General features: G+C 39.4%; 1 protein-coding gene across 5 annotated transcripts in view; it reads left to right on the top strand.

Moving 5' to 3' along the window:
* The first annotated feature begins 3,562 nt into the window (after positions 1-3,562).
* Positions 3,563-26,963, top strand: part of LOC106870812 (putative peptidylglycine alpha-hydroxylating monooxygenase 1) — a 36,449-nt gene continuing 13,048 nt past the window's right edge. Inside the window, exons 1-2 of one of the 5 annotated variants that reach the window (XM_014917028.3) lie at positions 3,563-3,889; positions 24,487-24,621. In XM_014917028.3, coding sequence (XP_014772514.1) covers positions 24,505-24,621 — 117 coding nt within the window. In that variant the 5' untranslated portion in view covers positions 3,563-3,889; positions 24,487-24,504. Of the gene's footprint in view, positions 3,890-4,020; positions 4,319-4,397; positions 4,504-10,513; positions 10,771-15,789; positions 16,007-24,486; positions 24,622-26,963 lie in introns of those variants that run through there. The other 4 variants (XM_014917026.3, XM_089363858.1, XM_014917027.3 and 1 more) reach the window with 4 other exon arrangements.

Below are 26,963 nucleotides of genomic sequence, written 5' to 3'. Positions count from 1 at the left end.
AGAAGAGTGCAAGTGCACGAGTGCGACCATATTGGTATAAATATATATGGAACTGTCCGAGCTGAAAGTCACGCCCACGCTATCTACCCACGCATTTTTTCCTCATTTATCATTGTTGAAAACGTCATTGAAACAACATCGTAACCGCCACCACCATCATCATCTTCACCGTTTTCATCCACCTCCGACCACCACCGTGACTAGTTCGGCCAGCGAAGAAACCTTTGCGTGTTCGTTCGACCCGCAAGAAACGACCACCAAGTCACCTCCTCCGGCTGCACAACCATTCTTCTAAGAGCAAGGAAACACATATCCGGCTAATTGTAAGTTTTGGAGATGCTATGTCGGAAGAATATGTTCAATGGTTCCTTTATTCTTTTACTTCTTCCAGTCATTTGATTGCGGCCATGCTGGAGCACCGCTTTTAGTCGAGCAAATCGACCCCAGGACTTATTCTCTGTAATCCTAGTACATATTCTATCGGTGTCTTTTGCCGAACCGCTACGTTACGGGGACGTAAACACATCAACATCGGTTGTCAAGCGATGTTGGGGGACAAACACAGACACAATTACACACACACATATATGTGTGTGTGTTTTCTCTCTCTCTCTCTCTCTCTCTCTCTCTCTCTCTCTCTCTCTCTCTCTTTCTCACTCACACACGCAGATCCTCGAGCTCTGTCTTCATGTGGTTCTTACTTCCACACGTATAAACAGCTAAGCTTAGTTCAATTTCTGCACCGACGACGAGGCACAGCATTGGAATAACCTTGTAATTTTCTGGTTTCGTTATGTCTTCTAAGTCTACACCGATTCCTCCTGACCACATGTTATTTCTTGTGACTTCTCCATTCACAATCTTCCCACATTGTACTACAATGAAGGCAAAGGGACGATTGGCGGAGTTGTGTGCGTTTGATAACATTCCAGATGCCTGACTTTCACTTTTGTTGAACACTTGACCCAATAGAGAGACTAACTATGATTAAAACATGCAGACTAAAGATTACTACACCGATACATTATTCCGTGCCCTCTGCGCAGTGGTTGTTGGTAGCAAGTGGATCTTTTACTCATCAAAAGCCGTCTCAACGGTCAGGCAATAATGAATTACAGTTATGCTCGACCCTGTCAAAACCTTTAGCTTAATCTAAGTTGGCCTGAATCTTACCAAAGCCAGATTTACTATCAACTATTGACATGTTAATCGAATAGAGTGACTAGATCTGTTGGAAATCGCACAGGTTTGGAATAGTATGCAGGACAAATTCCAATATTTTTACCAGCACTCTAACCAAACACGATGATTTTCCCCCTCGCACATCCATCTTCTGTATTTCAGTTGCCGTTGCCAGCTTTTCACAGCACATCACTCTTTCTAGCGAGAATCGCAGATGATGGTCGAGGTAGTTCACCATCTCCAATCAAAGCTTCCTCTGCGTTGTTGCATAAAGATCCACCGAAAAACGTACGCTTCTGCTTGAAATTGGATAGGACGTTCCCATCGAGGTCCGTCGAAAGCCAGATTGTGGATCTATTGACAAGTCGCGCCTCTACTCAATAGGGCTGTTAAACGACTTGTACTCACTCGTATCTTGGAGGATATGCTTTATCTCAAACAATATAAACATCATATTCAGCAACAAATAAGAAGTAGAACGTTATTTTGTCTTTAACATGTCAAAGGCAAATCCTTTCATAATACTCTCTTCGAATCTACCTACTAAAATTCAACCCTAGATAAGCATTTTCACTCACTATACCCTTGCTATGATTAAAGGACTCTCCTCTAATTTCTCTCTTTAATGAGACCACCACAAGCTGTTGAAGATTGTCCTGACGACTGCTGCCAGACTAATCCAGTCCCTGTAAATTATTCCATTTGGGACCGATGCACTCAGCTTCCAGTAATTGGCTTCTCAACTTTGCCTTATCTAGGCTTATCCGGCAGGTATTTGATTTAGTCGATTCTGAAAGGGTGAAATACTAAACCGACCGTAAGTGGGATTTGAGCGCTGAACGTAAAGAAACGGACCAAACAACCGAAAAAGATTGTTGTCCCATGCTTGACGGGTTCTTCCAATCCACTGTCCATGTTGTTATAATAGTAAGAAAACTGCAATAGCGGTAACGACTGACAATTCCAGCAGCAGCAGCAGTAACAGGTACAGGCATTATGTACACCGTAACTGAGAAAGGCGCGGTTTTGACGTCATCCAACACGTATTCCCTCTCTGTCTGTCCGTCTGTCTCTCTCTCTCTCTCTATCTCTATATATGTATATCTCACGTCATATCAATATGCATTTATTCAATCAGTTCCATTTGTAGTTTCTATGACAACGAAACAGTATACGTGCAGTTGTATATATAAAGGTGACAGTGAAAAAAGAAAGAGTGGAGAGAGAGAGAGAGAAACAGACAGACAGACAGAGAAACGAGAGTTAGAGACATTGACAAAGAAAGAGAGAATTAAAGACAGAAAAACGAGAAAGAGAGAGGAGGAGTTGAGAAGGGAAAATATGAAATAAAGAAAGTATTAGAGAGAAATAAGAGGCAGAGATAGAGTAGGAGGGGTAGTTAGAGTGAGGGAGATAAGAAGGGTTTATAAAGAGAGGGAGGAGCCCGATGAGAGAGAAATGAATGAGGGCAGAGATGTATTTAGATAGAAAGCCAAAGGTTTGAACTGAAGAGGAAAATCAGTGGGAAGAAAGGAACAAGAAGGGAGATGGATAGGATGGAGCGATTGAGAGGGAAGATGGAGATGAGACGAGATTAGATAGATAGATAGATAGATAGATAGATAAGCGGCGGTAAAGAATACCACCCGTTTTCGGCGTAACCTTAGCCCAAAAACTAACCCTAAACCCTAACCACCGGGTGTGCGTATTCTTTACCTTCGCCAAACTGTTGTTTATCACAAGCGTACTTAGAGTCAAAGACATTCGAGCCGTGACCAGCTCATCTTTTGTGTGTGGTGCGGGGGACGAGATGTGTAATATCTAATGTGTTTTTTAAGACGGTAGACTGTGTAATTTGAAGGAGATTTGACATCTTTTTCTAGCAAATTATGCAAACATTCGAAGACTCCATGAGAAAGTGGTAAAGGGGATGTAGTGTGTGTGTGTGTTAGTGATACAAAATGAACTCAGAATAGGACACACTGGAAAAGAGCGAGGAAGAGTGAGTAATATCATGTGTGTGTGTGTGTGAAAGACAAAGAGAGAGAGAGAGAGAGATGTGTGTAGGCGTTTAGATATGGAGAAATAGAAAGAGAGGGAGCTGTGTTTAGGATGAAGAGAAAAAGAGGGGAGAGTAAATTATGGTGAGAGAGAGAGAGAGATGAATAGGGGTTTATAGAGGGGGAGTTATAGTTGTGTGTGCACTGTGGACAGAAGGGAGAGTAAATGATAGTAAGAAAGAGAGAGAGGGGGAGTGTAGAGATGGAGAGAGATCTGTATTGGATGGGAAATGGGAAAATGATGATAGGACGTGGGAGGAGAACGATGAGTGACGAAAGAGGAGGTAAAGTACCAGAAGAAGAGGAGGAGGAGGTAGGATGAAAGATGAGTTTTAGGGGGGAAAGCGAGCTCGAATAAAAATATGATGAAGGGACGACAGACAGAATTTTTAAAAAGCAAGAACTGAGTGTGGTGGTGGTGGTGATGAGGAGGAGGAGGAGGAGGAGGAGGAGGAGAAAAGGACCAATGATGCGAAAGAAAAAGATGGGTTGGTGATAGGGAAATCGAAGTAGAAACAGTGATGAGAAGAGGAGGAAGCAGAGACAATTTAGGAATATATAGAGAGAAATAAAACGAATAGATAGATAGGTAGACAAAGGGGAGAGATGATGAGGAAATTAGATGAAGAAGACAGTAAATGAAAAAGGTGCGTATTTATGAGAGTGAGAGAAAGAAAGAGAGTGAAAGATTGTGAGGAAAAGAGCGAAGTGGGAGTTGCACGTAACAGATAATGGATAACTAAGAATCGATATTAGTAAACAGGTTCGTCGAAGACATACAGTCGGCGTTGTTTGGTAGATTTGACTGCTACAATTACTATCTTTCCATAACACTGTCGTGCTCCTTGGAGAAGCCAGTAGTATTACTACCCACACTCTCTCTCTCTCTCTCTCTTTCTCTCTTTCTTTTTCTCTCTCCACTGGTTGCACACAACACGCAACAAACATACCTGCTATTTCTTTGAAGTTCCTACGAAGACAAGGTAGGACTAAACGTATGTTGTCGTCTGTCGGGTTTTTTTAAAAACACTTTCACTCGTAAAATATCAACATATAAGAGGAGTGCCGTCGAAAGGGTTAGTAAATCTTATTATTATTATTTTCCCACCATCTTTTCCTTTTCTTTCCCCTCGTGTTTATTTTCTTCTTCTTCTTCTTTTGTGTGTGTGTGTGAACCCGTACACAATTTATAGGCTGTTTTTGTGATGTTCCACTCATTTCTACCCCTGGGGAAAACAAAAAACACCATTATTATTATCAAGTATGTACATGTTGTTATTCACTGTTTTGTATAAGCGCGCGTCAGCTCTGATCCATCAACATATCTATGACCGAAACCGTTCCAGCTGTGACCATACGTTTTAGTTTTTCATTCTTATTTTTGATGTATCCCTAAAAGAAATACTGTATTTATGAGTACAATATCGAATATTCCGTTCTTATATTTAAGACTTTAAGACAGATTGGTCTTATTTGAGGGAGTTTCATGCAGCTGCTTCTAGCACGTTCAACAACCATGTAGTCTCCTCTCGCCATGGTGTGTATTTACATATAATTTGTATATAATTTGTACACGCATAGATACACATATGACACAAACTCACATACATACACATTGTATATATACACATATATATATATATATATATATATATATATACACACACACACACATATATATATACACATGTATGTATATATATATATATATATATATATATATACACAATGTGTATGTATGTATGTATGAGGTTGGTTTCAGTTTAGTCGCAGTTGCGCTCTAATCGGGCATATTTTACCTACGCTCAAAGACATTCCAACCGTGACCATCCATCATTTCTTTTCAGACATGCATTATCCAACGTGTTTTTTGTTCTATAAAGGCAGTGGGTTGGTAATTAGAGGGAGATCTGGCTGCTATTTTCAACAGGTCGAGCGACCGTGTAAGAGGTCTCTCTTATGTCTATCATTACTGTAAATCACAAATACATCAATCTGGCAGAGTCGTTCGCGCGTCGGACAAAATGCTCAGCGGCATTTTTTCCGACACATTGCGTTCAGAGTTCAAACCCCACCGAGGTCAGCTTAGCTTTTCATCCTTTCGGATTTGATAAAATAAAGTACCAGTCAAGTACTGGGGTCAACGCAATCGACTTTCTCCACCTTTACCCTCAAAACTATTGGCTTTGTGTCAAAATTCGAAAGAATTATTCTTTTCTACTCTAGGCACAAGGCCCGAAATTTAGGGGGAGGGGGTCAGTCGATTAGGTCGACCCCAGTACGCAACTAGTACTTAATTTATCGACCCTGAAAGGATGAAAGGCAAAGTCGACCTCGGTGGAATTTGAACACTGATCGTAAAGACAGACGAAATACCGCTTAAGAATTTCGCCCAGCATGCTAACGTTTCTTATTTCTTTATTGCCCACAAGGGGCTAAACATAGAGGGGACAAACAAGAGCAGACAAACGGATTAATTCGATTATATCGGCCCAGTGCGTAACTGGTACTTATTTAATCGACCCCGAAAGGACGAGAGGCAAAGTCGACCTCGGTGGAATTTGAACTCAGAACGTAAAGACAGACGAAATGCCGCTAAGCATTTCGCCCGGCGTGCTAACGTTTCTGCCAGCTCACCGCCTTAATTCGAAAGAATTATTGTAATAACCGTTGTTATTACAGGACCACGGCGAATTGAATATGCAAACATAAGCGGGCCCTGGCTCGGATTAATATCCCCTCAGTTCTGGAGCCGCCGGGGTTGTCCAGAAGTGATGGAAAGAGACCAGATGGTCTTACCCTCTGTCCCTGAGTTAGAGGTAGGTACCTCATGTAGGACACCACAATCTGCGACTCCTTTGTTCTCTCCCACATGCAGTTAATGGGAGGGTCACTGCTTCCATAGCCGAACGGAAGAAAACCCTGAAGTATTAGGGACCTGACAATGAACTATCTCTTCCAACCTATGGCGTTTGAGATGTCCGGAGAGGCTGGGCCACTAACCGCAAAGTTCTTGTCAACGTTGGCAGCTAGCCTCACCGAGGTGTCAGGTGATGCCTGTGAGGGAGCTTGGTTTTCCCAACGCCTTAGCCTCGCCATCGCCCTTGTTAATGCTGCGAGTGTGTTGGCTTGCTTCAGGAGGTTCCGTTAAACCTTGTGGAGTGCAACCAGTTGCTGTGATAAAAAAAAATTCCCCACAAATGGTTTCAATACTGTTTTGACAGAAGGGCTTGGAAGAGTTGGATGAAGGTTCTCCGGCGATTTTCTTTCATGTAAATACATGTTTATGTCAATTTAAACATTTTCCACCAAAATCTTATAAAATGACAATGTTCTAAAAGATGAACACGATTATATGATATAAATGATAACTAGATCGGGTACTTCTTGCATTTTTCTACCTTTCCCTCACAGCATTTCACCTTCTCAACTTGGGTCCTGGTGGCTAATAAATGAAGTCGTAATTTATTAAAACTCGTAGGAAAAAGAAATGGAAAAAAGAAAGAAAAAACATTAACAATAACCTTTCTTTCGTTTTGTTTTGTTTATATTTCCTCGTGGCTTCTTTTTATTAGCTTTTACTTGTTTCAGTCATTGGACTACGGCCATGCTGGGGCACCTTCTTGAAGGAATTTTAGTTGAAAGAATCTACCCTTGTACTTTCCATTTTTTAAGTTTGGCACTTTATCTGTGTCTCTTTTTACCGAACCGCTAAGTTACGGAGACGTAAACAAATCAACACCGGTTGTTGAATGGTGACGGGGATGGACACAAAGATGCACACGCATAGATATATACGTATATACCCGGGGAACTTTGCAGAAAGTGCCATGGGGCTCCCCAGGAAGTGCCACACTCGGAACTTTCCAGGAAATCCTCGGAACTTTCCAGGAAGTGCCACCCTCGGAACTTTCCAGGAAGTGCCATGGGCTCCCCCAAGACACAAAATACAATCTAGCTTCGCGTCAAACTACGTTGAAACGTCGAGTATCTAACGAGTGCGCATGTGCAAGGGACAGACGGCAATAAACAACTTACAAAAGTGCTTAGTAGAAGACAGTTAAGCCGATCAACCATTGATACATGCTTCTCCTTCACGTAAGGTCAACTATCTGACTACATATGGTATACAATATGCATAGATAAATATTTATCTTATAAATGTATACTACGTATGTGTTTGTTTGCGTCTGTGTGTATCTCTCTCTCTCTCTCTCTCTCTCTCTCACTCACTCTCTATCTCTCTCTCTCTCTCTCTCTCTCCCTCTTTCTCTCTCTTTGTATGTATAGATATGTGTATATATATATATAGAGAGAGAGAGATAAAAGTATATACTCTTTTCTCTATTACTCTTTTACTTGTTTCAGTCATTTGACTGTGGCCATGCTGGAGCACCGCCTTTAGTCGAGCAAATCGACCCCAGGACTTATTCTTTGTAAGCCTAGTACTTATTCTGTCGGTCTATTTTGCCCAACCACTAAGTTACGAGGACGTAAACACAGCAGCATCGGTTGTCAAGCGATGTTGGGGGACAAACACAGACACACAAACACATATATATACATATATACGACGGGCTTCTTTCAGTTTCCGTCTACCAAATCTACTCACAAGGCTTTGGTCGGCCCGAGGCTATAGTAGAAGACACTTGACCATGTGGTTGGTAAGCAAGCTACTTACCACACAGCCACTCCTGCGCCCATATATATATATATATATATATATATATATATATATATATATCCGTGTTTCTTTGACAACCAAAACAAGCAACGAGAATCGATGAATGAATGAATAAAAAATATTTTCTCTTCCTTATTTTACACATTTCAATATAAATAATCATTAATATGACATGTCTTTAATACAATATCTTTAGTGAACGAATTCTCGTTCAACATGCAATACGATCGATGAAGAACGTCTTTTGTAGGGGGGGGGGGGTTACGTACACGCATTTGCAAGCAGTGTGTGTATGTGTGTGTGTGTGGATGGATGTGTATACGTGAGTGTGTGCGCACGCGCACGTGCTTTAGTTGGTGTTGGAAGTGGGGGCGGGAAGGTTACGGAGCAGCGTCGAGGATTAAAGCGTCTAAGCAACGACTCTTCCGTCCAATTCGTTCTCAACCTCACGGACTTCAATGTATCCTCTTAGAGTTCTTAAAAACCCATTCCCGTCAGTTTCTGGGAATGTGAAGGGTGTGTGTGTGTGTGTGTGTGTGTGTGTGTGTGTGCGTGTGTGCGTGTGCGTGTGTGTGTGTGTGTGTGTGTATCAGTTTTCATTATACGTGGACAAACTTCAAAACCTATTTCTTTCTACCATTGCGCCATTGAAAACGAAACCAGCTCAAGGAATTAGAGACAGAGTAAAAGAGAGACAGAGTAAAAGAGAGACAGACAGTCAGACAAGACATAGCCGGAGAGAGACGGAGATAGAGGAGGAAGAGAGAAAGAGAAAGATGGCGGGAGAAAGAGAAAGATGGAGGGAGAAAGAGAAAGAGTGAGATACAGAAATCTATCTTCAAAAACTAATTACTATGCGTTGGAATCATATTTGATTTAATTACAAATGATTTTTCAATTAGTGAGCGATGTGATTAAGAACTGATAATAACAGCTGTTGACCATATTTTAGTCTTTGTGTTAGAGGAAGAGAGAGAGAGAGAGGGGGGAGAGTAAGATGGAGAGGGGAAAAGAGGAAGAGATAGACAGTTGGAGGAGAAAATGTGATGAAAATTCCTCAAGGCCAGTGACTCCCGAAGTGGGCGGTATTGCCCCTCCAGGGGCGGGGGATAGATCTTGGGGGCATTGAAGAAAAGTAGGGGTAGCCAAAAGGGACGATGGGTTTAAAGATAACTAAATAATGCTTTCATTAAGTTAAGATTTTGTTTGTGTGTGTGTGTGTGTGTGTGTGCTATTGTTTTGAATTTGCTACAGAAAGTGGTCTACGATCCAAGCCAAGGGGTCGACAGCCCGAAGAAGTTTGGGAACCAGTGCTCTAAGGGCAGGTATGGCTGTGTGGTTAAGAAACTCGCTTTGCAGCCACGACGTTTCGGGTTCAGCCTCATTGGGCAGCACCTTGGGCAGCACCTTGGAAACCGTGTGAAAACCCGTCGTATATTTGAGCATCTCTGTGTGTGTCTTGTGTTTGTTCCCATCACCGCTTGACAACCGGTGTTGGTTTGTTTACGACCCCGTAACCTACGGGTTCGGCAAAAGTAACAATAGAATGAGTACCAGTTAGTGCCTGGAATCTGGTGGGGGTAAGGGGTGGCGTGTTGATACTAACAGCTACGCACGGCCTTGTCCGAGTTTATTGATATCTTCAATAAATACAATCGCGCGTGAATTCACTATAATTTGGATAAATCACTTAAAGAAAAATTTGGGAAATCTTCGGTTGCTCTGGAAATATTGATTCAATCAGAATTGTTGCCTCCAAGCAATTCATAAAAATGTACAAAAAAAAGAAAAAGAAAAATTAAATATAGACACAGACATTGCTGCGTGATTACGAAGCTCACTTTGTAACTGCATGGCTTCTGGTTCAATCCTACCGCGTGGCATTGGGCAATTGGCTTCTCCTATAGTTCTGGGCCGACTAATTTGGTAGACAGAAACTGCATGGAAGCCTATCGTATATGTGTCTATGTGTGTTTGTGTTTGATTCCCCCACCACAGCCTGGGCTTTTAGCTTACTTTTTAATCTTTAAACTTTTACTTGTTTCAGACATTAGGCTGCGGCCATGTTGGAGCACCACCTTGAAAGGTTAAACCGAATAAATCAACCCCAGCCCACATTTTAAAGCATGATACTTATTCTATTATTCACTTTGTCGAACCGCTAAGTTATGGTACTTCAAAAATATCTATTTATGATAATGGAGACCCCAATAAATGGTGATGATTTTGATAATCATTTAACTATGAGAACAACAGACAGACCACTTAAGCAAAAATCCGTTTCAAAAGAGAAGAAATGGGTGGGGGGGAACTACCCTTTTTCTTTTCTTAAAAGGTATTAGACGTTTAATCCGAAACTTCGCTACCTTTCTCATTTCTTCTACGGCCTGTAGAGTGTAATTTGAAGTTGTTTCACTGCTACTTCTAGCAGTCGAGCGACCACGTCGAGGCTACCTTATTGTATTTATTCAAATTCTAAGATCTTGGATATAGAATACTTCTTGGAAAATTACGAAATGTAACGTGTCATTTTCTGTGTGTGCGTGTGCGTGTCTGTGTGTGTGTGTGTGTGTGTATACGTGTGAGTATTGCGAGCGCGCGCGCTCGTGTGATGCACGTGCGAGTGTGTGTGCTGTGCGTTGTGTATGATATAAGATATTGCGTATGAGAACCTGTGTATATGTTTCTAAAATGTATGTCTGCATACATGTGTGTGTGTGTCTGTGTGTGACTGTTTTCGATGGTAGCGGGAGGTCCGAGGAAGGTAGGGGATTCTGAACATTCGCAAGACAATTCCCATAAAAGATATCAGTCACTTCCTATCCTGCCTGAAAGCGAAGTAAAGTAGGTACCACTCTCCTATTATACACACAACACACACAGACATATATATATATTCATACACACACACACATATATATATATATATATATATATATATATATATATATATATATATATATATATATAAAGATATATTATACATATATATATATATTCTTTTATTCTTTTATTTGTTTCCGTCATTTGACTGTGGCCATGCTGGAGCACCGCCTTTAGTCGAACAAATCGACCCCAGGACTTATTCTTTGTAAGCCTGGTACTTATTCTATCGGTCTCTTTTTGCCGAACCGCTAAGTTACGGGGACGTAGACTCGCCACCATCGGTTGTCAAGCGATGGTGGAAGACAAACACAGACACACAAACACACACAGACACACACATACATAAATATATATATATATACGACGGGCTTCTTTCAGTTTCCGTCCGAATTCACTCGCAAGGCTTTGGTCGGCTCAAGGGCACGTGCCCAAGGTGCCACGCAGTGGGACTGAACCCGGAACCATGCAAGCTACTTACCACACAGCCACTACATTTATATGTATATAATCATATATATATATACATGCACACACACACATACACACATATATATATATATAGTATGCATGTATGTATGCATGCATGCATGCATGTATGTATGTATGTATGTATGTATGTATGTATGTATAGCTGTCCACTCGAGTCCGAAGTCGACCATATTTGACTATAAAGAGAATTGCGATTTCGACAATGGTTCTTAAAAACCTGCCATACTCTTAAATGTCTTTTGCCTGATCCTACATAGTACAATTACATACATACATACATACATACATACATACATACATACATACATACATACATACATTACATTACATTACATTACATTACAGTACAGTACATTACATTACATATATCATTCTTTTACATGAATAGTGTTGTCAGTGACTTTGAAATTTCGGACGATGAAAGTTAAGACGGCCGAAACTTCGAAGTCACTGTAGAAGAATAAACATGTACACTGCAAAACGTATTGAATAATCCTTCAATTAAATGTGAAATTGATTTTGTATACAGTTTGTGATTCACAAGAACGTCTAAATTGATCGTACGGTGAATCTCTGAGTATTTTACCTTTCATTCTTTCATGGTTAATAAAATAAAGTACCAGTCAAGTACTGGGGTCTGTATAATAGACTTTCTCCTTTTCCAAATCGCTGTTGTATCTCAATCAGAAACATTTATCTCTGTATTAATGTCTTTATTGTTGATGTCAGACTTTTAGCCCCAGTATCATTACTGCTCCTACTGCTCCTTGTTATGTTGTATAATATTCTTGTTGTTTGTTATAAGTGTTATCGTGAAAGTGGTGAGCTAGCAGAATCGTTAGAGCAGCAGACTTAATAATTTTGGTACCAGCTCTACGTTCTCGGGTCAAATCCTCTCGAGATCGACTTAGTCTTTTATCCTTTCGAGGTCGGTAACACAAATTCTAATCAAGCAGTGGAGTCGATATAATCGTCTGCTCTCTCAAACGCCATTAATACGATGAGTTTTTACGTTTTACTCAAGGGTGCCAGTCAGGTTTGAAAGAGATGATGACGGGGTCTTGAGCAAAAGGCGTAAAGATTTCTGGTTTCTGGGGCGGAGTCTTTAGTATTTCCTTTCAAATATTATTGTTTAGTCGCAGGCCAACCTTTTTCGATCAGACCAATGATGAAAGACATTCTAGCCGTGCCCGTACCTACTTTTATTCTTTTATTCAGACATAGCATCTGAAGGACTTCAATATCCAATGAGTTCTGAAAACAGTGCAGTGTGGTTTGAGTAAGTTTTAGCTATCATTTCTAGAGATCGACTGAGCGTATAATAAAGGTTTTGTCGCTTATTAGTTTAATTAACTAAAATTTCTTAGTTCACTTCATTTCGCATAATGGCCCCAACTTTACTTTTTTGTTTTCATGCAAAGGACGTCCCTGAGTATCCCAGCCTGTCTTTGTGCTAGATAAACTTCGCTTAGCATCCTTCCACTTCCTCAAGACAAAATACCCAGCAAGATCATGTTACGTTTCTTTAATCCAGATGCCTTTCAGCTGATGGGCTTGATGAAGAGTGGGATGTAGAAACGCCTGTTGCTCAAGGCCCTTTCATTTTCTCTTGCAAAGATGACACCCTTGAGAAAAACGTAAATGTAAAAGTCTCATCGCATTCCAGATATTAACGGACAGCTCTCTGAATAACCTACAAACCTGAGAGGACAAAAAAAAAGGCGGTTTTCTTTAAACCTGGAGCCTTCAAGCTAACTAGCTAGATATCTTTATCTTTCTATTTCTCTCTCTCTCTCCCTCTCTCTCTCTCTCTCTCTCTCTCTTTATACACATACACACATCAACGGTTTAACGTCCACTTTTTTATGCCTAAATGGGTGAGACGTAATTCGTTGAGGAGGGAGGATTTTCTACGACAAGAAACCCTTCCTGTCGCCAACATTTACTTGTTTCCAAGCAAGGTAATATTTCCATGGAAGACTGTAAACGAGGGACTAATATGATTGTGCCGTTCGTTTATTACTCTTTCCCAAATATACTTCCTTTCTTACTCCCAAAAATTTTCTTCCTTTGAACATTTCTATCCCACACAGGCGTAGCAACTCCCTCTAATTTCCTGTCATTTTCTACTATGTTCATGTTCTTGGGGATGATGAGAAAAAGTTTCTTGTTTCTTGAAGAATGGATTTTGTCCGAAACGGCGGAGGTTCAATTTTCAGTCAATAAACTGGATATAAATAAATACATATCTATATTTTTGCGTATGTGTGCGTGCGTGTGTTTGTGCGTGTGTGTGTGTGTGTGTGTGTGTGTGTGTATGACTCTTTCTCTCTCTCTCTCCGTGTATCAATGTGTGTGTGTGTGTATATACCAACGTGTGTATGTCTTTGTGCCCCACCCCCACCACTTCTTAGCACACAGCTACGCCTACGATGTTTACGACGGAGGGGTGAATCAGGTTACGAATTAACTATTCCGATTTCCGCAGTAAAAACCCATCGCATCCTAATCTCGACCATTGCGTATCTGAGACTACATTAACCCATACGCTCCTCGTTGGTTCTTAATACGGTTCGGTACGATTTGAGATGAATTATGACTGCTATTTCTAGTAAATCTTGTTACTTCGTAGAGGTGCGGGTGTCGAATACGTGCATATTTGGATCTGTTCCTTGAATCTGACATCTCCTGATAACTTATCAATAAACTAAACAAACATATGGCCTTTTCCCGCCCAATAATAATATCTCCTTCGTTTGTTGTTTTTCATTCTCATTGTTCTATTTTCTTAATACATATATTTCCTTTTCGTATTTAGTTAATGATTAATCTCTTTCCCACGATTAAACACACACCCTCCTACCTGTCCGCCTACCTACCTACTTACCTACCTACCAACTTACATACATACATACATACATACATACATACATACATACATACATACGTTTCTGTATTTTACTTGTATACACAAGCAATGTGTAGTTTCTATTTCACGTGCCGTTGAACGAAAGTATTGACCTTTGAGTCACTTATATACACTGATATACACAGTCTATGTGTTTGTACACACACACACACACACACACACACACACACACACACACACACACACACGCACACACACACACACACACATGCATATGCATGTGTACTTAGGTAGACAAACAGACAGACATAGATAGATAATGGATTGTTGAACATTTATGTTTACAGACGAAGGAAAAGGACTCAATAGATAAAGTAGAGTGTGCATTTTATATTAATAGCTGGGGTCTTCTTGAATCGTTACACAGTGTTTTACGTTTCTAAGTATTCAGACTATTAAAGAAAGAGAGCAGCGTGACAATATACAATAAACAATATTCGTAAGCATATCGAAATACGATTAATAAATGAGATTTGATTAATTGTCAAAAAAAATCATAAGAAGCTGTGCCGCACATTATTCTGTTTTGTTGTCATGCACACAACAAGCGATACATTCATCTTATTAACATGAAAAAAATAATTAATATTTTCATATATCTTTTCTACTTTAGGCACAAGGCCCGAGATTTTTAGGGAGGGGGCCAGTCGATGAGATCAACTCCAGTACTCAACTGGTACTTAACTTATCGACCCCGAAAAGCAATGTCGACCTCGGCGGAATTTAAACTCAGAACGTAAAGACAGACGAAATACCGCTAAACATTTCGCCCGGCGCGCTAACGTTTCTGCCCACTCGCCTCCCTAATATTTTAGGGTTAGCTGATTGATATTTGGAGATTCTTCAATAAATATCGATGGAAGTCTCTGCAAGAATTCGTCAATTCGATGTTTGGTTCTAAATTGCAGAAGACTATAATAGGATGTTATACGTCTACGGGAGACAAAGATTTCATCTTCAGGAGCTATCAATGCTGGAGAACGCATATTGTATAATGACCCAGTCGATTTTATAATTATATGATTATCTTTAGAACTTCATATATATATATATATATATATATATATATATATATATATATATATATATTGATAGAAAGGACAACAAAAGAAAGAAAGAGACCTCGATATTATGTAAATAGAGGAATTTATCTGTAAATAATATGTGACACTTATTCGGTAGCCATGATAAAACTCCGAGTTTCAGATGCCGGGGTGGGATATATATATATATATATATAGTTATTAATATTTCTAAGTCTATATATATATATATATATATATATATACCTGTGTGTGTGTGTGTGTACTTTTGCTTATCCGTTTCGTGAATAGAAAATAAGTCATTTGAACCAGGCATCAGTCGTATACCAAGCAAAGGCATTACTGATTACACAATAACGCAGTGTCTCATTTCACTACAGATACGTGATGCGGCTCTCGTATGCCATTCTTGTCCACACACACACACACACACACACACACACACACACACACACATAGACATGCGCGCGCGCATTAAGATATATGTGCGGAAAAAGAAAAAAGAATAGGCACGATAACTTTGGTTTTATCTAATGTTTGATTGAGTTTAATCTTTCGTTTCCTTGAAATATGTCTTATTTCCATTTTGATTTTTATTTATCAATTGGTGAGCTCGAATTTTTTTGTCATTTCAACTGATATCACGAAAAAACATCAAACTTATCATTTTCCTTGTCTATGAAGAAGTTAATTCTTTCCAAAGAGACGTGAAATTAAAACATATATCCGTGAGGTATTATTTATTTTCTATTTCATTCTACTTCTAATATATATATATATATATATATATATATATATATATATATATATATATATCGTGGGCATCGGTACCATTTTCCTCTTTTTCCGTTCTTCCATTCTCCGAACTTTCCATCTTTCCGACGAAGGGCTACGCCCGAAACGTCATACACTCTCTCTTTCCTTTCATGAGCGTCCAATAACACTATCCATATCACGTCCTCACTTTGTTGTTTTTTTTGTTTTTTTGTTATTGTTTTTTTGAACTTATATATATATATATATATTATTTTATTCTTTTACTTGTTTCAGTCATTTGACTGCGGCCATGCTGGAGCACCGCCCTTTAGTCGAACAAATCGACCCCGGGACTTATTCTTTGTAAGCTTAGTGCTTATTCTATCTCTTGCCGAACCGCTAAGTTACGGGGACGTAAACACACCAGCATCGGTTGTCAAGCGATGTGGGGAGACAAACAAAGACACACACACACACACACACACACACACACATATATATATAGGGGGAGAATTCGCAAAAAAAAACAAAAGACGAAGACAAGTAGTGTAGATATATATGTATGTATGTATGTATGTATGTATGTATGTATATATGTATGTGTATATGTTAGACAAAAGAGACCAGTGGAATAAGTACTAGGCTTACAAAGAATAAGTCCTAGGGTCGATTTGCTCGACTAAAGGCAGTGCTCCAGCATGGCCACAGTCAAATGACTGAAACAAGTAAAAGAGTAAAAGAGAGTATTGCACGTGTTTTCTTTTTTCATAACTGTATACCTACATCTGCACAGACACACACACACACACACACACACACACACACACACACATACGCCCTGTATATAATTCCTTCGAGAGAAATGTAACGCAATCGATATTGTAATGGTGTTTCTATCACGTTTTGTTCATCAGGTATTTTGCTCTCAGCTTGCAGCAGAATAACTTCCGAAATGTGAAATAAGCGTGGTTACAGTTATATGTCAAGGTTGTTGTCGTTCTCGAGTTTATGAACGAGTTTCTCATGAGAGGAAGGGCCGATGGGGATTGAAAAGCGGAGGAGAGCGTAAAAATTGCCATGTTTAATTAGATTAAATTGGTTTTTTTAACTTTCTAAATTTGTCCAACTATATCTTTTATCTTTTACTTGTTTTAGTCCTTAGGCTGCGGCCTTGAAGAATTTTCAGTCCAACGAATCGACCCAAGTGTTTGTAGTTTTTTCAAGCCTGGTACTTATTTTATCGGTTCTTTTTTTTTTTTGTCGAACCTCTAAGTTACGGGGTTGGAAACACACCAACACCGGTTGTCAAGCGGTGGTAGGGGGATACAAACACTGACTCAAACACACACACACACACATTCGACGGATTTCTTTCAATTTTCGTCTACCAAATTCACTCACAAGGCTTTGGTCGGCCCGAAACTATAGTAGAAGACACTTGCCCAAGGTGTCACGCAGTGGGACTGAACACAGAACCATGTGGTCGGGAAGCAAACTTCTTACCATAAAGTCATGACTGCGCCTATATGGCAAAGAATGAAGAATCACACAGATGCAAATTTTTTTGTATTCTCATTAACAAATAGGAGGGCGGTAAAACATTAAAAAATTCACTGATATTTTTGGGGTAGATAGGCTAGTATTTGTTAATTCCAGAACCACTAGATGATTCGATTAGCTCTCATACCCCCACATTCCGATATATACAATAGAAGTAGTGTTAGATTAAACTGGCTATCTATATATCATATCCAATGTAAACACATCTATAACGGTTTTAGTATGTTGCTTAGAAACGTCGTGCGTTCGATTCATAGTCTCCAGCTGTAACAAATCTATGTTACAAAGAGGGCAAACCAAGGGTTTGCTGCTTCTGGGATGCAGGCTGGGACTTGATCAACATCCGGCTGGGCTCAATTGGGTGAAGGGGTCTGATCTTTAAAAGACCCGAAACTTTCTGAGATCCCAGAAACATCATTGGCGATGCATTGCAGAGCATCCGTGAGATGTATCGTAAAACTATATACCTATATCTACCTCCCTCCCCACACACACACAGAGTCATAGTTGTGTTGTTAAGAAGTTCCTTCGTAAGCACGTTGTTTAGTTCAGTCCCACTGCGCCTTGTCTAAAGAACCTACCTATGTAGGTCATTTCTCTGTCAGGTCCTCCATAAACATAAACCCGTCCGTCCAGCAGTTTAGAGTCACATGAAAATACCGAGTGTTCAGTAAGCATTCGCTCATAAGATATTGTTCTCCTTATATGTTATTAGTGTGATAGCAGACGACAAAAGGCAGGCGCTTGAATGCAGTCATTCGACAGGTGTGAAACGGGCTATCGAACTCCCTTAAATCACATCCTTCTGTCAGCTTTAAAATAAAGGGAAGGGCATGTTAAATAAAGTACGGTCTCAGATATTTCGGATTAACTAGATCGAACATAGACAAGTTATTTTCTAGAAGCGGGACACATGAGACATGGCTCGTCAACACGTGGACCGCAATGCTAAAAAGAATCCAAAGTAATCTTTCATGGAGCGTGTCATTCAGAAAGCCCCGCTAGACGGTATGAGTGAAACATCTCTGATTTAGGGTCTGTTCAATAAGGGTTGATTTAAGGATCTAAACAACAATAAGCTCTGAACTAAACCTTAATCCGTTTTATGTAGTGTTTTTGGTACCGAAACACTTTCAAACTTCGTATACTAGTATATTTTGTGTTATAGAACAGATAAAAATTTCGTTAAGAAGGCTAAGAGAAAATGATGTTTTATATGACACATTCTACCAGTATCCCAAGTTTGAAAGTGTTTTGTTAAGAAAACAAAGTGGTGCCCGTCAATTCAGAAAGATCCCTGATTTTTAACATCAAATGAAACATATTTTCTCTGGATTCTTCTCAAGAAACCCAAATTTTGGTAACAGCAAATGCGTTCTGGGATATTGTCTTCTTTTAATAAGAATCTCCGGCTGCCATTCATTTAAAATGTCTTATGTAAAACCTTGACCACCATATCTTCTAATATAAGATTAAGAAATTTCATCCATGCAAATGTATTTATTCATTTGTAGCACCCATTATTTTGAATAATGGTGATTTGGAAAGCAATTTTTCTCACGGAATAATTTTGGAGACGGAAATCTGTTTACGACTATCAACTAAAACTAGTTTTTCTCCAGCTATTTTTCAATCTACTGAATAATTTCCAATGTAGAAATTTTCATAGTCGTCAGAAAAAAAATTATATTTACGTCAACGTTGTCTGCTTGTTACATATTCCCAAGCAGTTTTGTAAATAAAATAAAGATTACAGTGCCAGTTAATGCCATAATAAACATATGTTCCGTGGAATATTTCCTGTTAAAAGATCTGTTTTGTATCAAAATGTATGAATGCATGTATGTGTGTGTGTGTGTGTGTGTGTGTGTGTGTGTGTGTGCGTGTGTGTGTGTATGTGAATGTGTTTATATTTATATTCTATACGTGGGTGAGGTGTATGAACGTATGTATGAGCGTGTATATCTATGGACGGGTGGATGTATGTCTGTATGTATGTGTAGATAATTCATTGTATAAAGTATATGTATTACATTTTAAACAAATCGATGTCACTACTTCCCTCTCTCTCTCTCTCTCTCTCTCTCTCTCTCTCTCTCTCTCTCTCTTTGTGTGTGTAATATGCATATATCTATGTAAACAAACACACATATTGTCTAAGTGCGAAAACACCAACCTACGCATATCAGTTCCTATGTAAATATAAGAGATCATGTGTGAGTGCGTGTGTGCGTGTGCGTGTGCGTGTGCGTGCGCGTGCGTACGTGTGCGTGCGTGTGCGTGCGTGTGTGTGCGTGTGCGTGCGTGTCCACTCGTCCGCGCGCGCGTGCTTTCATACATTCTCTTCTATTTTCCTCTTCGGTTGTCTTTCTCTCCGAAGTCCGCCATCAATCTGTAAAACAACCCACAACAAGACTTCCAATAGCCAAGATAGACATAGTCATCTCCTTTAGTATAAGTGGTAGAGGTGAAATATATTAGCTGTTATTGTTGTTGTTGCTATTGTTGTTGTTGTTATTGTTGTTGATGATGATGATGATGACGAAGAGGACGATGGCGATGGTGGTGGTGGTGGTGGTGGTGTTAGTTGGTAATATGGTGATGCTGGTGATGATGACGGTGGTAGTGGTGGTGGTGATGATGATGATGACGACGATGATATGATGATATTCATGATGATGATGAGACTAGTGGTAGTAGTACCAATTGTTTGCTTTGTCGGCCATGAAACTGCTATAAATCAGACGACAATAAATGGCTGATGGATGGAGGGAAGACGAACTGTTGATGGTGAAGAGGAAGAGAAGAGAGATGGCGTTAGATGGTGATCTAGAACGAAAATAGTATAAACTTAAGAAAAAGGGAGATTCCTCTCTGTGCAGACGCTGGACATTCAAAAGATGGCAGCCAAATCTCCCTCATATCGCTTTTGATTATAGGTTTCCAGGATGAATTGAGCAACACAGATGACAATGAGGGAGATTTTATGCAGTCGATCTGTATGCTAGAGCTAGCAGCCAAATCTAGCTCAAATTACATCCATCCTCTTCATCCTATCGTCTTAAAAGAAGAATATATCCAAGAATATATTAGAAATTGTTGTCCTATAGACATATAAGATTAAAACAAGAAAAACAGGGTGGTCAGAGTTGGAGTGTCTTCCATCACAATGTCTGCGCCATTAGAACTGCTTATCTGGAGCAAAAAGAACGTGCTGTAGGTGGTCTACGTGACTTCTAAATAGAGTCGTCCATTTGTTTATTTCCACAAACATATTGTATGTTAAGACAAGGTGTTCATGTCGACCTGTACATACAGTATTGGCTTGAAAATGAGAAAGGTAAAAACAAAACAAAAAAGTAATTAGAGGTATATGCACTGCGCAGTACCTTGGACAAGAGTGGAATCTAGGGAACGGATAAACGGAAAGTGTGCGGAAGCTCGTCGTATACATATGTACGTGCACGCACCACACAAACACATACATAAATACACACACATACACACATACACACACATACACACACACACACACACACACACACACACATATATATCTATCATCATCATCATCATCATCGTTTAACGTCCGCTTTCCATGCTAGCATGGGTTGGACGATTTGACTGAGGACTGGTGAAACCGGATGGCAACACCAGGCTCCAGTCTAATTTGGCAGAGTTTCTACAGCTGGATGCCCTTCCTAACGCCAACCACTCAGAGAGTGTAGTGGGTGCTTTTACGTATCACCCGCACGAAAACGGCCACGCTCGAAATGGTGTCTTTTATGTGCCACCCGCACAAGCCAGTCCAGGGGCACTGGCAACGATCTCGCTCGAAAATCCTACGGGAGCCAATCAGGCGGTACTGGCAACGGCCACGCTCAAAATGGTGCATCTCATGTGCCACCCGCACAAGAACCAGTCCAGGGGCACTGGCAACGATCTTACTTGGCTTGCCGGGTCTTCTCACGCACAGCACATTTCCAAAGGTCTCGGTCAGTAGTCATCGCCTCGGTGAGGCCCAATGTACGAAGGTCTTGCCTCACCACCTCAGCCCAGGTCTTCCTGGGCCTACCTCTTCCACGGGTTCCCTCAACTGTTAGGGTGTGGCACTTTTTCACGCAGCTATCCTCATCCATTCTCACCACATGTCCATACCAGCGCAATCGTCTCTCTTGCACGCCACAACTGATGCTTCTAATGTTCAGCTTTTCTCTCAAGATACTTACACTCTGACGGGTATTCACATTGACATTACACATCCAACGGAGCATACTGGCTTCATTCCTTGCGAGCTTACATATGTCCTCAGCAGTTACAGCCCATGTTTCACTGCCATGTAGCATGGCTGTTCGTACGCATATATATATATATATATATATATATATATATATATATATATATATACGACGGGCTTCTTTCAGTTTCCGTCTACCAAATCCACTCACAAGGCTTTGGTCGGCCCGAGACTATAGTTGAAGACACTTGCCCAAGGTGCCATGCTGTAGGACTGAACCCGGAACCATGTGGTTCGTAAGCAAGCTACTTACCACACAATCACCATTATCATCATTGTTGTCGTTGTCGTCGTCATCAAACTCATGCTTTAAGATCCGTTTTCCATGCTAGCGTGGGTTGGACGGTTTGACCAGAGCTGGTAAGCTTGCAAGTTGCACCAGGTTCCAGTCTGATTTGGCTTGGTTTCTACAGTTGGATGCCCTTTCTAACGCCAACCACTTTACAGTGTGTGCTGGGTGTTTTTTAGCTTACCATCGGGGCACAAGTGCTTTTACATGGCACCAGCACAAGTGCTTTTAATGTGGCACCGGCACATATATGCACATGCATATAAATGCGAATGGCTGAAGAAACGAGAGAAAGCAACCCTCAACACATTTGGTTGGAGTTTAATAATTTGGTTGTATTTAATAATTTGACTCAACTGTACATTACTTAAAGTTTCATGGTAGTTGGACACATCCACCTCTTCAGATGTTCAAAGATAGATATGTGTGTGAGTGTATGTGTGTGTACAGACTAAAAATGCAGAGTACAGCAGAAAGGTTAATAAAAACAAACACATGAAGACATAAGAAAAAAACCATGCTCTCCACTCCAGGCCATGGTGAGTACGACTTGAAAGACAGAAAAAGAAATGGCATTTAATGAACTTTGTAGAAATACAAAATTTTTTCATCCATCTTCATGTGTTTGTTTTTTATTAACCTTTGAAATCAGGGTGACCTTTCTGCTGCACCCTGTAGTTATAGCACTGAAACAAATTACTGTTAATCCAGTGAACTGCCAAGAATATATCAATAGTTAAAGGCAGCAAGCTGGCTGAAACGTTAGCAGACCGGGCGAAATGCTTAGCGGCATTTCGTTTGTCTTTACATTCTGAGTTCAAATACTACTTAGGTCAACTTTGCCTTTCAGGGGTCGATAAATTAAGTACCAGTCGATCAGATCGACTGGTCTCCTCCCAAAAAAATTTCGATGTGTGTGTGTGTATATATATATATATATATATATATATATAGATATTTGCACACACACATATATATGAATATATATATATATATATATTCATGCAGGTGACACGTAAAAGCACCCACTACACTCTCTGAGTGGTTGGCGTTAGGAAGGGCATCCAGCTGTAGAAACTCTGCCAAATTAGATTGGAGCCTGGTGTAGCCATCCGGTTGCACCAGTCCTCAGTCAAATCGTCCAACCCATGCTAGCATGGAAAGCAGACGTTAAACGATGATGATGATGATGATGATAGACACGATATACATGTGTGTGTGGAGCATGTGTGTGTGGAGCATGTGTGTGTGTGTGTGTATGTGTGTGTTTATGCATACTCAATAACACTGGGCACTAAGTGAATTTCACACCATTTTGCTAAAAAAACACACTGAATCGTTCTGTGCCAATATTTATTTAGCATGAAGGTATTTGTTTTGAAAACAAGCAGCAACAACATCGACCACAATTTTATACATAGCTTCTGTGTGAATTACATGACCAACACCTACCGAATATGTAATCCAATAACCTCGCAAACCAAAGAAAAACAAACAATAAGTAAATAATAATTCGTTCTACTGCTTGTTTTCAAGTAGTTTAGTGCGTAAATTCCTAGAAAATTTTTGTTAATAGAGACAATATGTGTATTGACATATATATGTATGCATGTATGTATGTATATATGTATGTATGCATATATGTATGTATGTATGTATGTGTGGATGGATGGATGAATGAATAGATGGATGCATGCATGTATGTTTGTATGTATGCATGTGTATATGTATGTATGCATATATATATGTGTGTGTATGTCATCATCATCGTCGTCATCGTCGTTTAACGTCCACTTTCCATGCTGGCATGGGTTGGATGGTTTGACTGAGGACTGGTGAACCAGAAGGCTGCACCAGGCTCCAATCTGATTTGGCTCGTCTTCGTCTTCTTCTTATTCTTCTTCGTCTTCTTCTTCGTCTTCGTCTTCGTCTTCTTCTTCGTCTTCGTCTTCTTCTTCTCTGCCAAGAATTCACAACGACCTCGAACCCACAAGAGTAAACAAGAGAGACACAGATAGACAGAAACAAGGAAAATGCCCCCTTGTATTTGAATGCTATGCAAATATTATTTTTAAAAACTTTTCATTGTTTTCCATACTTACAGTTGAAAAAGTCTCAATGACTGAAACCGGTACTGAAATGTTTCTTATAAAATTATTTTAGCATTTTCTACCTTGACATTTTTTCCATATATATATATATATATCAACTCATGTGTTCCTTTTCAACCTTCTACATAAATATATATACACACACACACATACATGCCCAAGTATATATATATATATATCTTTTTCTTTCCTCTTTCCAGCACACCAACTTATAAAAGATGACCAGTACTCCAGCTGTGACTCTGTCACTACTCGTGTTCTGCCTTGCTGTGACAGCCATTTCTGGAAATGTCAGAAAAGTGAAGCTGTTGATGCCCAATGTACAACCCACAGTCGTGAGTATTCATATATCATTTGTTTCTTTTTAAAGTATTGCTAATATTACAAGCATTATCCTGAGACAGAAAGCTGCTAATGTGACTTGATCAATGTCTGTATTGCTTGTTAAGCAACTTCATTGGGTATTAAACTTTCAGGCATTTGTCATTCTGTCTCCTAAAATGAGACACCATAGTTTATTCTTGCGATTTATTCTTGCTTTCATTAAATATTTCGTCACCTTCACATCTCGCCACCTTCACATCTCGTTACCTTCACATCTCGTCACCTTCACATCTCGCCACCTTCACATCTCGTCACCTTCACATCTCGTCACCTTCACATCTCGCCACCTTCACATCTCGTTACCTTCACATCTCGTTACCTTCACATCTCGCCACCTTCACATCTCGCCACCTTCACATCTCGTTACCTTCACATCTCGTCACCTTCACATCTCGCCACCTTCACATCTCGCCACCTTCACATCTCGCCACCTTCACATCTCGCCACCTTCACATCTCGCCACCTTCACATTTCTGCCTATGGTTTCAGTCAAGGAATGTGATGAGCTGACAGATTACTTAGCATGCCATACAAAATTCTTTGCAGCATTTCTTTCAGTTCTTGTCATTCTGAGCTCAAATCCTGCCGAAGTCAACCTTTCCTTTCATCTTTTACAGGTTCACTGAAATAAGTACCAGTTGAGCACTGGGGTCGATGTAATTGACTAGCCCCTAACAATCGCTGGTCTTGCACCAAAATCAATTTGAAACCATTATTTCGATCAGGACAAAGTTATTGCAGAACTGCAATAACAAATTAATGGTGATGACCAAGAAATATTCTGAGCACTCAACTGTATTATCTATTATTCATCTTGATACTTCAGATGGCTTCTGACAGTTACTATAAACGTGTTGAATAACATAATAGTGGGTGGTGCTGATATGTTGATATGAATTCTCACAAGATGGGAATAGTAATCCATGCGAACTTTGTGTTGTTCCATGCACACCCAGCAGTTGTGCGGATTTGCAGACAACTGCAGTGGATGGTGTTGAATGTGTTTGGGAGAACAATCTTAATGGCATACTGCCAAGCTTTAAATTTTTTAGATACATGTACACATACACACACACACACATGTATATATATATATTTGTGTGTATATATATATTTATTTATATATATATATTCATATATATATATATTTATATACATTTATATATATATATATATATATATATATATATATATATATATATGTATGTATGTATGTATACATATATATATATATATATATATATACACATATACATATATATAAAGAAAATTTATAAATTATATATATATACACGCACATACATACATGATATAATATAATATATATATACATATATATACACATACATATAATATATATATATATATATATATATACATATATATATATATATATATATATATATATATATATATATATATACATATATATATATATATATATATATATATATATATATATATATACATATATATATATATATATATATATATATATATATATATACATATATACACATACATATATATATAATATATATGTGTGTGTATGTACGTGTGTGTGTGTGTGTGCATGCGCATGTAACAAAATCAATATATATATCCATGTATATATATCCACATGCGGGAAATTCCTTATTGATGCTGGTCGATAGTATCTTATGGCCAGCCACAATGATATTCCTATTGATTTCAGTACTTCCCCCATCATTGCTGCTAAATTTAAAATGATGAATAATGGACGCAGACACTAGTTTAACACAGGAATTTCTCTGGCTGCTTGACATGCTACAAATAACAGCCAAATCTCACAGCTGTCTGTTTTAAATCAAGGAGATACATACATTCATCAAAGGGGATGTAATTCCGGACACATTGTGCCTTAAAAATGGATGGGCTGACCAAAACTTAAGAACCTTCGGTCAAAAGTCTATGGTGTCATGGTTGACCTTGGATAAAAACAACGATTCTAGTGCAGCAAATTTCAGCATCACCTTGACAACAAAACAGAGTTAATGAGGGAGGCTCTAATAGTCACTTGACTTTCTAGAAATAGCAGCCAAATATGGTCATTTTACACCCTCTGGTTTTAAAATCAAAAACAGCACATTATATAATGGAGTCCTAGGTACTCCTAAAAAAGATGAGAGTATCATGGCTGGAATGCCTAAGAGCTTGATTAGGACTAGCCTGTTATATAGAGTGGTCAGTAATGTAGGTCTAACCCTAAACAAAGGACTGACCTTTCCTTGACCAGCACAGATCCTAGGACATCGAGTGTTTCTTCATCAAT

The sequence above is a fragment of the Octopus bimaculoides genome, chromosome 15, assembly GCF_046866305.1.
Source record: "Octopus bimaculoides isolate indiv1 chromosome 15, ASM4686630v1, whole genome shotgun sequence".
Taxonomy (NCBI): Eukaryota; Metazoa; Mollusca; class Cephalopoda; order Octopoda; family Octopodidae; genus Octopus; species Octopus bimaculoides.
This window is presented reverse-complemented; position numbering and strand designations above follow the sequence as displayed.